The 16,238-nt window shown below is 41.9% G+C and overlaps 2 protein-coding genes and 1 long non-coding RNA gene across 3 annotated transcripts in view; 2 read left to right on the top strand and 1 right to left on the bottom strand.

Annotated features, from left to right (window-relative positions):
* tlr9 (toll-like receptor 9) overlaps nucleotides 1-15,489 on the top strand; it is an 18,249-nt gene extending 2,760 nt beyond the window's left edge. Inside the window, exon 2 of the mRNA XM_073072664.1 lies at nucleotides 11,548-15,489. Within this exon, the coding sequence (XP_072928765.1) occupies nucleotides 11,548-14,706 (3,159 nt within the window). The 3' untranslated portion in view covers nucleotides 14,707-15,489. The remainder of the gene's footprint in view (nucleotides 1-11,547) is intronic.
* The window catches only part of LOC140742129 (uncharacterized), a 501,191-nt gene that overhangs the window by 79,743 nt on the left and 405,210 nt on the right, over nucleotides 1-16,238 (top strand). The window lies entirely within an intron of this gene.
* Nucleotides 1-16,238, bottom strand: part of LOC140742006 (ETS domain-containing protein Elk-1-like) — a 188,160-nt gene that overhangs the window by 3,355 nt on the left and 168,567 nt on the right. The window lies entirely within an intron of this gene.

Here is a 16,238-nt window from a genome sequence, read left to right as displayed (position 1 = left end):
CCAAAGACGTACAGGTTAGAGTTAGTAAGTTGTGGGCATGCTATGTTGGTGCCTGGAGCATGGTGACTTGACACAATGACGCATTTCACTGAATCCTTCAATGTTCCCATGTACATGTGACAAATAAAGCCAATCTTTCATCTTTCATCTTTCACTCTTTCTGAGAGACATATTAATTAACAAATTTCTCTCTCTGCTGTGCTCATATGGGTCCTATGATTCCTACATTACAAGAATGACATGGCCTTTTAAAACATTTATTTGCTGCAAAGTGTAATGCTCTGAAATTCCAAAAGGAGAAATATAAATATAATTTTTCTAAAACTTCCTGCCCTTAGGTTTTGTTAAGAACTTTTTTCTGAATAGAGGATAGAGTCACTTATTTTTCCCCCTAGCCTGGATACATACTTACTCTTTTCCCCTGAATTTTCATTTCCTGTCTAATATTTTATTTTACAGTTTCCCACTCACTATGTTTTTTCCTTTTTTATTCTCTCATTTCCTGCCAGACTTTTATCCTAAAACTTCCCCTTGTTACAGCCTTTAACCTTTAGCTACCAGCCTAATGTACCATACAACACAGCCACTGTCTACCAGTCCAACTGTCTTCATGACTTGCTTCCCCATTATTTTCCACTTTTGTTAACGCACACACCATTATTGTTCGCAGCCTAAAAATCCAGCCTGACCACAACGTTACTCAATATTTTGCTTTCAAAATTCACTAAGCCTGAAAGTTATTACTTCCCCAATCCACTTCATTGTTGGCCCACCATTTCTCATCTCCTTAAAACACAAAATGCCGTAAGTCCATAAGACACAGGAGCAGAATTAAGCCATTTGGCCCATCAAGCCTGCTCCACCATTTCCTCATGGTTCATTTATTATCTCCACGTAACCTTTGATGCTCTGACTAATCTAGAATCTATCAACCTCCACTTCAAATATATCTAATAACTTAGCCTCTACAGCCGTCTGTGGCAGTGAATTCCACAGATTCACCACCCTCTAGCCAAAGAAATTCCTCTATTCTAAAGCAATGTCCTTATATTTCGAGACTGCCCTCTGGTCCTAGACTCACCCACTAATGGAAACATCCTTTCCACCACAACTCTACCTAAGCCTTTCAATGTTCAGTAGATTTCAATGACATCCCCCCCAACCCCCACCCTATTCTTTTAAACTTCAGAGTGATACAGGCCAGAGCATCAAACACTCCTCATACATTAACCCCTTCATTTGCAGGGTAATTCTCGTGAATTTCCCCTGGATACTCTCCAATACCAACACATCCTACAAACTACAATCTTAATACTTCCTCCAAACTAGTTGTCCAACCTACCATCACATCTTATCCATTTCTTCACTCATAGCACCAACACTATTTAGAGGAATATCATCACTTCCTCACACTGATAATCTACTCAACTGCCCAGAAAAGAAGCCAAGAAGATGTATGGACCAGCCAATCTGGAATCCACCTCACCTTTGATTATTCTGGTGCTCCACAAGGTTGTGTCCACAGCCCCCTACTCAACTGTCTGTACACTCATGACTGCGTGGCCAGCTTCTGCTTGAACTCCATCTACAAGTTTGCTGATGATACTTGTGGGCGGTCTGAGATGATGGAGTCTGAGACCAGAGGACACAGCCTCAGAATAGAGGGACATACATTTTGAATAAAGATGAGGAGCAAGTTCTTTAGCCAAAGAGTGGTGGTTCTGTGGAATTCATTGCCAAGGCTGCTGTGGAAACCAGGTTATTGGGAATATTTAAGGCAGAGATTGACAGATTCGTGATTAGTCACAGCATGAAGGGATATGGGGAGCAGACAGGAGACTGGGGTGAGGGCGAAAATGGATCAGCCATGATGAAATGGTGGAGCAGACTTGATGGGCCAAATGGCCTAATTCTTCTCCTTTATCTTATGGTCTTATGAAAAGAGGCGTAGATAGAGTGGACAGCCAGCACCTTTTCTCAGGATGGCAATGACTAAGTATGGGGGAATGTCAGTTTTTTACACTGAGAGTGATGGGTGCATGAAATACCCTGCCAGGGCTGGTGGTAGAGTCAGATACATTAGGGACATTAAGAGACTCTTAGATAGGCATAAAGATGAAAGAAAATTAGAGGGCTATGTAGGAGGGAAGGGTTTAGAATGATCTTGGAATAAGTTAAAAAGGTAGCAAAACATTGTGGACCAAAGGGCCTGTATTATTCTATATTCCACATTTTATAGTCCCATTTTTGTGCACTTGTCATGCAAAGCAGCTGTACTCCTGGTATTATAACAGAACTACACCAGAAGTACGTCCTTCCTAAGTGTCTGGGAAATCCTGAAGTCATGAAAAATGTTGCCAATCATCACTTTTTTTATTATTAGAGAACTGAATCAAAAAGGCTCACTAGTAATTACTCTCTCTCACAGTCCCCTCAACTCCACACAAACCTGTGTCTTTGAAAGTGGGAGAAAACCAGATTACTCAGGATTACAGGGAGAACAGGCAAATACCACACAGAGAGTAGCTGAGGTTAGGATCAAACCTGGGTCACAGGAGCTGTGAGACAGCATACTATTAGCTTGCCATTGATATTGGAATTGGCTTATTATTGTCACATGTACCAAGATAGCGCCGGCGTACATTGGCGACTCTCTGTGGGCTGCAGAAAATTGTACCAGTTTTCCGCTTCAATATACTCCTTTGGAATTACTTTTGCAGTAGTCTGCAGCGTGTAAGTTTCCTCAACAACGGACTACAAAATTACATCAATGATCTTTGGATCTTACATTTGATAGTTAAGTGTGGAGCAGAAGTCATGAGCTGTGGAGCAGTTAAATGTGGAGCCTTTAAGGGTCAACGCCATGACTGAAAGCACAGCAGGAGAGGCAAAATTCAAACCAGGCTGAAGCACAGAGGGATGAGGCCATCTCTATCCAGCATCTTGTTGGCGAATGTGCAGTCGCTGGAAAATCAGATTGATGATCTCAGGGCAAAGCTGCAGTATCAGAGGCAGATGAGGTAGATCTCAGTTGTTTGTTGCATTGAAACTTGGTTAACAGCGAATACGCCAGACGCAGTGATATGACTGGAAGGTTTTATGATTTTCAGAATGGATCAAACCACGAACTCTGGTAAGGAAAAAGGTTTGTGTTTTTTTAGTCAATTCTCGATGGTGCACGGGTATTGAGGTTATGTCAACTTCTTGTCCCCTGACTTAGAACATTAAACGTAGACCATTCTGTTTGCCTTGGGAGTTCACATCCATAATCCTGACTGTATTTTACCACCAGCGGCCAATTATAAGCAAGCCCTCGTGAAGCACAATGTAGCCATCCCAAATCATTTCAAATTATAGCCTGTGACTTTAACCAGGCCTATTTGAAGAAAACCCTGCCCAATTATCACCAGCACGTAACCTGTTGCACTAGAGGTCCCAACACACTAGACTATTGTTACACCATGATAGGGAATGCCTTTGTTCCTTCCCAAGAACACATTTTCGCAAGTCAGATCATTTAGATGTACTCCTACCTGCATACAGACAGAGACTAAAAAACAAGGCTCCAGAAATCAAGATAACTAAGAGGGGGGTTGTAGGAGGCAGAGGAACGGTTATAGTATTGCCTCGAGTCAGTGATCTGGGTGGTGTTCAAGATCTCATCTGAGAATCTGAATGACTACACCAAGGTCATAACAGACTTTATTAGAACAGCTGTGGATGAATGTGTCCCCAGAAAATCATGCAGGGTTTATCAGAAGTCCTTGATGAACAATGAAATCTTGAATTTGCTGAGAGCCAGATCAGAGGTATTGAAGTCTGGACATCAAGAATGCTACGAGAGGTGCAGGTATGATCTCTGGAAAGCCATCTCTCGGGTGAAGTGGAGATTCCAGACTAGACTGGAATCAACGAGGGATGCTCGACAGCTGTGGTAGGGTTTGAATGCCACAAGCTCCTACAAAGCTAAATCTCGTGACATAGGGGACAGCAGAGCTTCGCTACCAGATGAGCTCAATGCTTTGACTACCAGAACAGGGAAGAAACATCACACACCCTATGTCTCCTGATGAACGTTTGGTCTCAGTTTCTGAAGAGAGTGAACCCAAGGAAAGCATCCAGTCCAGATAGAACACCTGGCCAGGTACTGAAGACCTGTGCTGACCAACTGGCTGATGTATTCACAGGTATCTTCAATCTCTTGCTCTGGCAGTGTGTGGTACCCACCTGGTTAAAGCAGGGTTCAATCATACTGGTGCCCAAGAAGAGTGTGGTAACCTGTCTCAATGACTATTGCTCAGTGCCACAGTGATGAAGTGTATTGAGAGACTGGCATTAAAGCATATCAACTCCTGTCTGAATGGTGACTTGGATTCGCTCCAATTTGCCAAAAGAAGCAATAGGTCTACAGCAGATCCCATCTCATTGGCTCTCCACACAACCCCGGAACATCTGGACAGCAAAGATGCACACATCAGAATGATGTTAATCAATTACAGCACAGCATTTAATACTATCATCCCCTCAAAACTAATCAGTAAACTCCAAAGACCTGGGCCTCAATACATCCTTGTGGTGCAATTGGATCCCCAGTTTCCTTCTTTGTAGACCCCTCTCTGGCTGAATTGGCAAAACTTCATCCCCACAATCTCCATCAGCACAGGAGCACCACCGGGTATGTGTGCTTAGCCCCCATTCTATTCGTTTTACACTTATGACTGTGTGACTAAGTACAGCTCCAACAGCGTATACAAGTTTGCTGATAACATCACTGCTGTGGGCTGTATCAAAGGTGGTGATGAATCAGCATACAGAGGGGGAACTGAAAATTTGGCTGAGTGGTGTAATAACAGCAACCTCTCACTCAATATTAATAAGATCAAGGAACTGATTGTAGACTTCAGGAGAGGGAAATCAGTGATCCATGAGCCAGTAATCATCAGAGATGGAGATGGTCAACAATTTTAAATTCCTGAGTGTCACTGTCTCAGAACCCATCATATAAACATAATTGCAAAGAAAGCACAACAGGGCCTCTACTTCCCCAGGAGTCTGCGGAGATATGGCATGCCATCGAAAACCTTGGCAAACTTCTATGTGTGTGATGCACCATCAATAACTCTGAGACGTGGGTTAAGGTAGGCTTTTATTGGCTGGAAGAAAGCACAAGCAGCAAGTGACCATCACACAACATCCTGGAGACTGAGGAAGGGTCTGTGGCTCCAATCGCCTTTATACAGGGGTCTGCAGGAGGAGCCACAGGAGCAGTCAGCAGGGGGGGCGTGTCCAGACAGGTATATGTAGTTCACCACAGTGTGTGTGGTGGAAAGTGTGCTCACTGGCTACATTGTGGCCTGGTATGGGAATACTAATGCCTTTGAGGGAAAAATCCTACAAAAAGTAGTGGATTTGGCCCAGTATATCACAGGTAAAATCCTCCCAAACACTGAGCACATCTAAATGAAACGTTGCTGTAGAAAAGTAGCATTCATCACCACCCAGGCCATGCTCTTTTCTCACTGCTGTAATCAGGTAGAGGGTACAAATACCTCAGGACTTGCACCACCAGGTTCAAGAACTCTAAGCCTCAACCATCAGGCTCTTGAACAAAAGAGGATAATTACACTCATTCTACTTCTGGTGTTCCCACAACTGATGGTTTCACTTTAAGGATTCTTTATTTTGTTATTTCATACTTGTTATTTATTGCTATTTATTTATATCAGCATTTGCAGTTTGTTGTCCATTGATCCTATTTATAGTTACTGTTCTAAGTATGCCTGCAGAAAAAAAATTTCAGGGTTGTTTGTGGTGACATGTATGTACTTTGATAATAAATTTTACTTTGAACTTTGAACTTTGAAGATGCAATGTACAGGTTGTCTTGTGCACTGTTTATACAGAACAAATCATGAAACAATGCATTAAGCTAGAGAATATGGTAGAACAAAGTGTAAAAGTGTATAAGCTACCAAAAAAGTTCAGTGTAGGTAAACATTAAGTGTAAGATCACAACAAAGTAGATTGTGTGGTCAAGAGTCCATGTTATTGTATAAGAGGTCCCTACAACAGTTTAGTAACAGTAAGCTGTCCATTTGGAATTCCAAATACAAAACATCTATTGGTTCTCCTTTCTCCACCCTGATCATTACAAAGACCTCTAATAAATTTGCCCAACATAATTTCCCATCATAAAACTATGACTGCCTGTTTACATGATGGTTTTCTAAATAGAAACATAGAAAACCTACAGCACAATACAGGCCCTTCAGCCCACAAAGCTGTGCCAAACATGTCCTTACCTTAGAAATTACCTAGGGTTACCCATAGCCCTCTATTTTTCTGAGCTCCATGTACCTGTCCAGGAGCTTCTTAAAAGACCCTATCGTATCCCCCTCCACCAGTGTCACCAGCAGCCCATTCCACGCACTCACCACTCTCTGCATAAAAAACTTAATCTGACATCTCCTCTGTACCTACTTCCAAGCACCTTAAAACTATGCCTTCTCATGTTTGCCATTTCAGCCCTGGGAAAAAAGCCTCTGACTATCCACATGATTAAAGCCTCTCATCATCTTATACACCTCTATCAGGTTACGTCTCATCCTCTGTCGCTCCAAAGAGAAAAGCCCGAGTTCACTCAACCTATTCTCATAAGGCATACTCTCCAATCCAGGCAACATTCTTGTAAATCTCCACTGCACCCTTTCTATGGTTTCCACATCCTTCCTGTAGTGAGGTCACCAGAACTGAGCACAGAACTCCAAGTGGGGTCTGACAAGGGTCCTATATAGCTGCAACATTACCTCTTGGCTCTTAAACTCAATCCCACGATTGATGAAGGCCAATGCCCGTATGCTTTCTTAACCATGTATAAATACGTTGATGCGACTTCCTTAGTGTATGTAGTTTCTAGTGACCAAAGACAATGACTTCCCATTTAGTTGTGGGAAGTTTCTGCTGTTTCAAACCATCCAATGGATTAATGGGAATAGAGAAGTTAACTGAGGTCACTGTGAGGTTGAGGTGGGTGTCATGTGAGTGTGCATGGACCTCTGCTTTCACATGGCATTGCTGAGGAGCTGCATTTAAAAGGGCCAGAATGTTAACATAGTGATTAATACAATCATTTTACAGTGACAGCTGTAAAATCAATCAGAGTTTGATCCCTGCTGCAGACTGTAAGGAGTTTGTACAGGACCGCGTGGATTTCCTCTAGGTGATCTAGTTTCCTCCTATATTCATGGTTAGGGTTAGTGATTTGTGGACATGTTATGTTGGCACCAGAAACCTGGTGACACTTGTGGACTGGCCAGTACAAACCTGACTGATTAGATTTGATGCATTAGGACGCCTTTCATGGTATGTTCTGAGGTATATGTGACAAATAAAGCTAATCTATCCACAGTGCCTATAAAAAGTATGCAACACTCCCCTCCCCCAGAGGTTTTCATGCTCTATTGTTTTTCAGCATTGAATCACAGTGGATTTAATTTGGCTTTTTTGACCCTGATCAACAGAAAAGGACTCTCGTGTCAAAGTGAAAACAGATCTCTACAAAGTGATCTAAATTCATTACAAATATAAAACACAAAATAATTGAAAGTATAAATATTCACCACCCTTTAATATGGCATACCAAATCATCACTGGTGCAGCCAATTGGTTTTAGAGGCTACATAATTATTTAAATGAAGATCTGTTTTTGGAGACCTGTGTGCAGTCAAGGTGTTTCAATTGACTGTAGTAAAAATACACCTGTACCTGGAAGGTCCAACTGCTGGTTAATTAGTTTCCTGGCAAACACTACACCATGAAGACAAAAGAACACTCTAAGCAACTCCTTTTCAAAGGAGCCGTTTGAAAATAGCCTTTTCAAAGGCTATTGAAAAGCACAGGTCAAGAAAATTTCCAAGTCACTGAGTATCGCCTGGAGTGCAGTTAGGTCAATCATCAAAAAATGGTAAGAATATGGCACAGCTGTAAATCTGCCTAGAGCAGGCCGTCCTCAAAAACTGAGTGACAGTGCAAGAAGGGCACTAGAGAGGGAGGTCACCAAGAGACCTATGACAATTCTGGAGGATTTACAAGCTTCAGTGGCTGAGATGGGAGAGACTGCGCATACAACAACTGTTGCCCAGGTGCTTCTATGGCTCTACCTTCATCGAAATGTTTAGTCACATCCTCAAAAAATTCAATCAGGCTCGTAAGGCACAACCTGCCTTTGACAAAGCCATGCTGACTATTCCTAATCATATTATGGCTCTCCAAATGTTCATAAATCCAGCCTCTCAGGATCTTCTCTATCAACTTACCAACCACTGAAGTAAGGCTTACTAGTCTATAATTTCCTGGACTATCCCTACTCCCTTTTTGAATAAGGGAACAACATCCACAGCCCTCCAATCCTCCAGAACCTCTCCTGTCCTCACTGATGATGCAAAGATCATCGCATGAGACTCAGCAATCTCCTTCCTCACTTCTCACAGTAGCCTGGGGTACATCCTGTCCAGTCCCGGTGACTTATCCAACTTGATGCTTTCCAAAAGCTCCTCTTTCTTAATATCTACATGCTGAAGTTTTTCAGACTGCTGTTATTCATCCCTACAATCACCAAGTTCCTTTTCCGTAGTGAATACTGAAGCAAGTACTCATTAAGTACCTCTGCTATCTCCTCTGGTTCCATACACACTTTTCCACTGTCTCACTTGATTGGTCCTATTCTCTCACATCTTATCCTCTTGCTCTTCACTTACTTGTAGAATGCCTTGGGGTTTTCCTTAATCCTGTCCGGCAAGGCCTTCTCATGGCTCCTTTCGTCTCTCCTAATTTCTTTCTTAAGCTCCTTCCTCCTAGCCTTCTACTCTTCTAGATCTCTATCATTGTCCCATTTTTGAACCTTTCATAAGCTCTTCTTTTCTTCTTGACTAGATTTACAACAGCCTTTGTACACCACGGTTCCTGTATCCTACCATCCTTTCCATGTCTCATTGGAACGTACCTATGCAGAACCCCATGCAGATATCCCCTGAAGATTTGCCTCATTTCTTCTATATGTTTCCCTGAGAACATCTGCTTCCAATTTATACTGCCAAGTTCCTGCCTGATAGCCTCATATTTCCTCTTACTCCAATTAAACGTTTCCCTATCTTGTCTGTTCCTGTCCCTCTCTAATGCTATGGTAAAGGAGATAGAATTGTGATCACTATCTCCAAAATGCTCTCCTACTGAAAGATCTGACACCTGACCAGGTTCATTTCCCAATACCAGATCAAGTACAGCCTCTCCTCTTGTAGGCTTATCTACATAACGTGTCATGAAACTTTCCTGAACACACCTAACAAACTCCACCCCATCTAAACCCCTCGCTCTAGGGAGATATCAGTCAATATTTGGGAAATTAAAATCTCCCACCAATACAACCCTGTTATTATTACACCTTTCCAGAATCTGTCTCCCTATCTGTTCCTTGATGTCCCTGTTACTATTGGATGGTCTATAAAAAAACACCCAGTAGAGTTATTGACCCCTTCCTATTCTTAACTTCCACCCACAGAGACAACCCCTCCATGACTTCCTCCTTTTCTGCAGCTGTGCCACTATCTCTGATCAACAGTGCCACACCCCCACCTCTTTTGCCTCCCTCCCTGTCCTTTCTGAAACATCTAAAGCCTGGCACTTGAAATAGCCATTCCTTCCCCTGAGCCATCCAAGTCTCTGTAATGGCCACAACATCATAGCTCCAAGTGCTGATCCACACTCTAAGCTCATCCGCTTTATTCATAATACTCCTCGCATTAAAATAGACACATCTCAAACCATCAGTCTGATCGTATCCCTTCTCCATCACCTGCCTATTCTCCCTTTCGCACTGTCTCCAAGCTTTCTCTATTTGTGAGCCAACCTCCCTTTCCTCCGTCATTTCAGTTTGGTTCCCACCCCCCAGCAATTCCAGTTTAAACTCTCCCCAATAACCTTTGCAAACCTCCCCGCCAGGATATTGGTCCCCCTGGGATTCAAGTGCAACCCGTCCTTTTTGTACAGGTCCCACCTGCCCCAGAAGAGGTTCCAATGAAATAGAAATCTGAATCCCTGCCCACTGCTCCAATCCCTCAGCCACGCATTTGTCCTCCACCTCATTCTATTCCTATACTCACTGTCATGTGGCACAGGCAGTAATCCGGAGATTACTACTTTTGAGTTCCTGCTTGTAAACTTCCTTCCTAACTCCCTGTAATCTGTTTTCAGGACCTCCTCCCTTTTCCTACCTCTGTTGTTGGTACCAATATGAACCACGACCTCTGGCTGTTCTCCTTTCCACTTCAAGACGCGATCAGAAACATCCCTGGCACCTGGGAGGCAAACTACCATCTGCGTTTCTTTCCTGTGTCCACAGAATTGCCTGTCTGACCCCCTAATTATAGAGTCGCCTATCACTGCTGCCATCGCCTTCTTTTCCCTACCCTACTGAGCCACAGGGCCAGACTCTGTGCCAGAGGCACGACCACTATTGCTTCCCCCAGGTAGGCCGTCCCCCCCCCCAACAGTACTCAAACAGGAGTAAAGGAGGATAGCCACTGGGGTACTCTCTCGCATCTGCTTCCTGTCCTTCCCTCTCCTGACTGTTACCCACTTATCTGTCTCCTGAGGTCCCGGTGTAACTACCTGCCTATAGTTCCTCTCTATCAATTCCTCACTCTTCCTGACCAGATGAAGATCATCGAGCTGCATCTCCAGTTCCCTGACGTGGTCTCTAAGGAGCTGCAGCTCAACGCACCTGGTGGCTGTTCGGGAGGCTGGGAGTCTCCAGGACCTCCCACATCTGACACTGAGCACAGAAAACCAGCCTCACATACATACCTCTTGTCTGTATTCTACACAGGCAATCTACCTCGCCTCGACCCATTATCGCCTAAGCCCCGTTGAGCCAAAGTCTTCCTACTCTGTCTCCCACTATCCGTTGTCCGCTCCACCGATGCCTGCTCTGTAAAGCTGTCTTCTTTTTAAACTCTTCCCGCTGTTCTCACTGGCTGACCTCCATGCACCTGCGCAGTCGGGCCCCGTTCAAACTGCTGAAGAAATAACCTGAGAATATATTCTTGTTACAGACAAGAATATAAGAAAGCAGAAGGCCACTTGCCATTCAATATGATCATGATTGTTATGTCCCAAACCTCATCTCCTCTTGGATGGCAATTCTCCATAGTCCCCAATTTTTCAAAAAATGTATTTACTTCAAATGATCCAGCCTCCACAAGCCAAATGGGTGCAGAATTCCAGTGATACACTAAGCTCTGTGAGGAATGCAGCCGACCTTTAAATTTTCATACCCCAAACTAGTAACCATATGCCCTTGTTTGAGATTCCCCTTTAGGGGGAAAACACAACCACTTAAGCAACAAATTTCAGATCAGCCATACTCACTTTTGTGATTACAATTCTTTTGCCAATAAATTCACCCTCTGGTATCTACCTTTACTTACTTTGTCTAGAGCTTTGATGTTTCTAATGGAATATGACTGCACTTTCAATTTTTCTTTGCAATAGGCTGTTTGGAAGAAATGCGTGGGAGAAGCCATCCTCTTGCTTGTCCTTTTCAATCACCATCTTGCCTGGTGTCATTTTCCAGCCTTCATGCCTTGCGATGGAAACAGGACTTCCAAACAGATAGACTGCAGCGAGAGGCATTTAACCTCAGTGCCAATAATCAGATCAGAAAATGCCACCATCCTCCTGCTGAATATGAATTCGCTACGAGAAGTCAATAACCAAGCCTTCTCAGGTGCCCCAAACCTCCAGGTGATTGACCTGAGTATGAACTGCTGTCCAGGGAACCTGCGCTTACCTGGTCAGATATGCAAATTAACCATCAAGTCCAGAGCCTTCCTTCAGCTTCATAATTTAAAAGTAGTTAACCTAACTGGAAATAGTTTAACTAGCATTCCACTGCTGCCAGCAAACCTTATTGGCTTAGAATTGGCACTCAATAACATCATTAATTTGCAACCTAATGATGTCTGCAATCTGGTTAACCTGGAATTTCTCAACTTTAGTAAAAACTGCTTCTATCAAAATCCATGCAATGGATCATTTACCTTTGCTGAAGACACCTTTAAGAACATGTCATATCTATACTCACTGGACCTGAGTTTCAACAGCATAACAACTGTGCCTAGGGGACTCCCAGGATCCTTGAAAAAATTGATCCTGTCTGAGAATAAAATTCCACAGATCTCTTCAAAGGATTTTAAAAATCTCATTCATTTGGAATACCTTTCCCTGGCGTGGAACTGCCAAAGGTGTGATCATGCTGCCCAGCCGTGTTTCCCTTGCAAAGGCAACAAGTCCATTGAGTTATCTGCAGAAGCCTTCACCGCTCTGAAGAATCTCAAGCAACTGGTGCTCAGGGGCAACTCTCTTAGGCACTTGAATGACACCTTATTCCAGACACTTGGAAACTTAGTCTCCTTGGATCTATCTGACAACTACCTCGCTTACGCAATACAAAATGCTACATTTTTTGCCAGCCTGACCAGTCTACAAGATCTCAACTTAATGTATAACTATGAACCATTGAAAACTTTTGACCGCCTTGTCTTGCCTCCTTCTTTAGCGAACCTGATATCTTTGAATAAGTTTCAGATTGACGGATATTTCTTTCACATTTTGGATAAAAATGACATACATCCATTGCTCAGTATTCACAACATCAAGTCTGTAAACTTCCGGATGAATTTCATTGAGAAGATTGACTTAAAGCTCTTTGCAAATACGGAGTCATTGAAATATATTGGGCTTTCAGAAAACAAGGTGTCGTTTTCTCCGCAGAACTCGGGCCCACATCAAGATAAAAACGGCAGGAACAATAAAGACCTAGTTGACACCAGCCACCAAGAGAGCCGGATCCCTGAGAGAAGAAGGGACTATGAGAATATTCAGAGAAAGAAATCAAAATGGGCATCTTCCTTCTTTTCTTTTGAGAGGTGCTCTTCTTTTGGGAAAGTCTTTGACTTGTCATTCAATAATATTGCAGACATAAAGCCGAAAAATTTTGAAGGACTGGAAGACATCCAGTGCCTTTTATTGTCCTGCAATTACATTACACAGGCACTGAATGGAAAACAATTCAACAGACTGAAAAGCCTTAAGTATTTGGACCTTGCTCACAATAGAATAGATTTCTATTTTAGGGAGGCATTTTCGGAGATCCCAACGCTTGAAGTTTTAGATCTCAGTTACAACAGCTACACTTTTGAAATGATAGGGATGGGCCATCGTCTTGAATTCATCAAAAACATGCACTCTATTAGATGGTTAAGTCTTGCAAATAACTATATAGCAAAACGGGTCTCAAGTGAACTCCACAGTAACACTTTGAATGTGTTGGACTTCAGTGGAAACTTGTTGAGTGTGATGTGGGAGAGTGGGACAAATACTTACTGGAATTTTTTCCGCAATCTTCACAACTTAACAGTCCTGGATATCTCGAGGAACATTCTGAAGACAGTACCTCCAGAAGTAATGGTTAGATTTCCACAAAGTCTGAAAGAACTTTACATTAACAACAATAAAATTGACTTTTTCAATTGGGATAACCTAACGAAATTGATAAACCTTGAAGTTCTAGACTTGAGCCAAAATTTGCTCCGTGGTTTGCCTTCAAATCCATGTCACTTTCCCAAAACGTTCTTCAAACTCTATTTGCAAAACAACAAAATATCCCACCTTCCCAGTGAGTTTTTTTCTGAGGTCAAATCAATACGTTATCTTGACTTAAGTCAGAATTCTATCAAAGAATTGCACGCAAATAGCTTTCCTTCTGAACTCCTGCAAGGGTTGGAAACGCTGGCTCTCGGCAGCAATCCTTTTAGCTGCACTTGTGATGCTGACTGGCTCATTCATTTCATCAAGGACACAAAAATTTCACTATTACATCTCACTACTGATTGGAAGTGCGGTTTTCCAGAATCACAAGTAGGCCAAAGTATTCTTTTAACAGATCCCTTGTCCTGTCAGAAAATGCTTGGGAGTATAGGCTTTGTTGTGTCCTTTCTGCTAACTGTGATCTTCACAGCCCTGCCAATATTGAATAAACTATTTGGCTGGGATTTTTGGTATACCTTCCATATTTGTGTCGCCAAGTTAAAAGGCAGCACAATAATTCCCTCAGAAAATCTGCAATATGATGCATTTATAGTTTTCGATACTAATCACAAAGCTGTAGCTGACTGGGTATACCATGAGCTCGTGGTGAACCTTGAGAAGAAAGGACAGCCTAGTTTCAGCCTTTGTCTTGAGGAGAGAGATTGGATTCCTGGGAAGTCATCAATAGAGAACTTGTATGATGCCATCTACCAAAGTAGGAAAACAATCTTCATACTGGCAAACACTTGCATTCTAAGTGGACAGTTGAGACAGGCTTTTTTCATCGCTCACCAGCGGCTACTAGATGACAAGATAGATGTCATAGTCTTGGTCCTTTTGGATCAGTTCTTGCAAAAGTCTCGTTATCTCCAGTTGCGTAAGAGATTGTGCAAAGCTTCTGTTTTAAGATGGCCCCACAATCCTCATGCGGAGCGTTATTTCTGGCTTAAGCTGCAGAGAGTACTGACAAGAGACAACAAGTTGCATTATGATCCAAATTTCAGTGAGAGCTTTTTACCCTTTGAATACAACTTACACAGCATCTTGTGGCAAAATCATTAATTGAAGAGCACGGGTTGATTACCTGAATTATTCCAAATTATCTTTAAACCATTCACAGATTAATAAATTCTCACATAACACAGGATAAATCAATACCAGCTCTGGTACACTCAGCATGGTAACATTGGTCAATAATTAATTTACTTGTCAACCAACAACTATTTGCTTGATGACAGGATTTTAGAATCGGAATCAGATCCATTATCACTGTAATATATGAAATGAAATTTTATGTTTTGTGGAAGCAGAACAGTGCAAAGCTATAAAACTACTGCAACTGACTAGATAATTAAATCAATAAAAAAGGAATAATGAAGTAATGTTTATGGGTTCATGGACTGCTCTGTAATCTGATAACAGAAGGGAACAAATTGTATATGAATTATTGAATCTGGATCTTCAGACTCCTATACCTCCTCCCTGATGGTAATAAAAAGAAGAGGGCATGTTCTGGATGGTGAGGATCCTTAATGATAGACACCTCCTTCTTGAGGTACTGCCTCTTGAAGGTGTCCTCATTGGTAGGGAAGGTTGTTCCCATGATGGAGCTAGCTATGCAGCAGCCAGCAATCCTGTGCATTGGAGCCTCCATACTAGGCAATGCAACCAGTCAGAATGCTCTCTATCATACATCTGTAGAAATTTGCAAGAGTCTTTGATGACATACCACATCTCTTCAAACTCCTAACATTGCTAGCAATGCAATAATTTACTGTCAACCCCTCAGTATTGATTCTGTTAAAAGTCAAAATCAAAGTCAAAGTAACTTTATATTATAGTATGTAGTAACGTGTGTTACTATATACTAACTTGAGATTCATTTTCTTGCAGGTATTTACAGGAAAATAAAGAAATACAATAGAATTTATGAAAAACTATACATAAACAATGATTGGTGAAGAGTCAATGTGCAAAAGAAGACAAATTGTGCAAATAAAAATAAATAACACTGAAAACATAAGTTGTAGAGTCCTTGAAAGTGAGCTTGTAGGTTGTGAAATCAGCTCAAATTTGTGACAACCACACCTAGAGTCAGACGGGAACCAAACAAAACCAGTCAAAGGTGCTTAATTTTCTTTACTGAAGCCTGTTACTGAAATAAAATGTATTTTTAAACAATGATCCAACAAGACCAACATTAAAAAAATAATAATTTAATTTTCCCCACCATCAATGAGAGATTTGTACTCATGGCTTTAGATTAGTAGCCTGGAACTCAGGCTAGTAGTTCACTAAATTAACCACAATGTTATTTCTCCTGCATAGCCTACTGTACATGGGTCAATGGTTCAATAATTCACTTTCTCTAAAGCCCCAGTGACAGTGCAGATCATGTTATGAAAATGAGGACATGAATTTTGTTATCAACAAAACCTGAAGGAAGAATGAAGAATGGAAAGATTAAGTGAGGAGGCATGTTTTGTAGTATATTGTTCAAACTGTGATAGATTCAAGATGATATTTATATTAGTATTGAATTGTAAATTTAATAACAAAGTTTTGAAGATACCATCAATGAATCCACTTCCTAC

The sequence above is a fragment of the Hemitrygon akajei genome, chromosome 19, assembly GCF_048418815.1.
Source record: "Hemitrygon akajei chromosome 19, sHemAka1.3, whole genome shotgun sequence".
NCBI classification, from domain to species: Eukaryota; Metazoa; Chordata; class Chondrichthyes; order Myliobatiformes; family Dasyatidae; genus Hemitrygon; species Hemitrygon akajei.
This window is presented reverse-complemented; position numbering and strand designations above follow the sequence as displayed.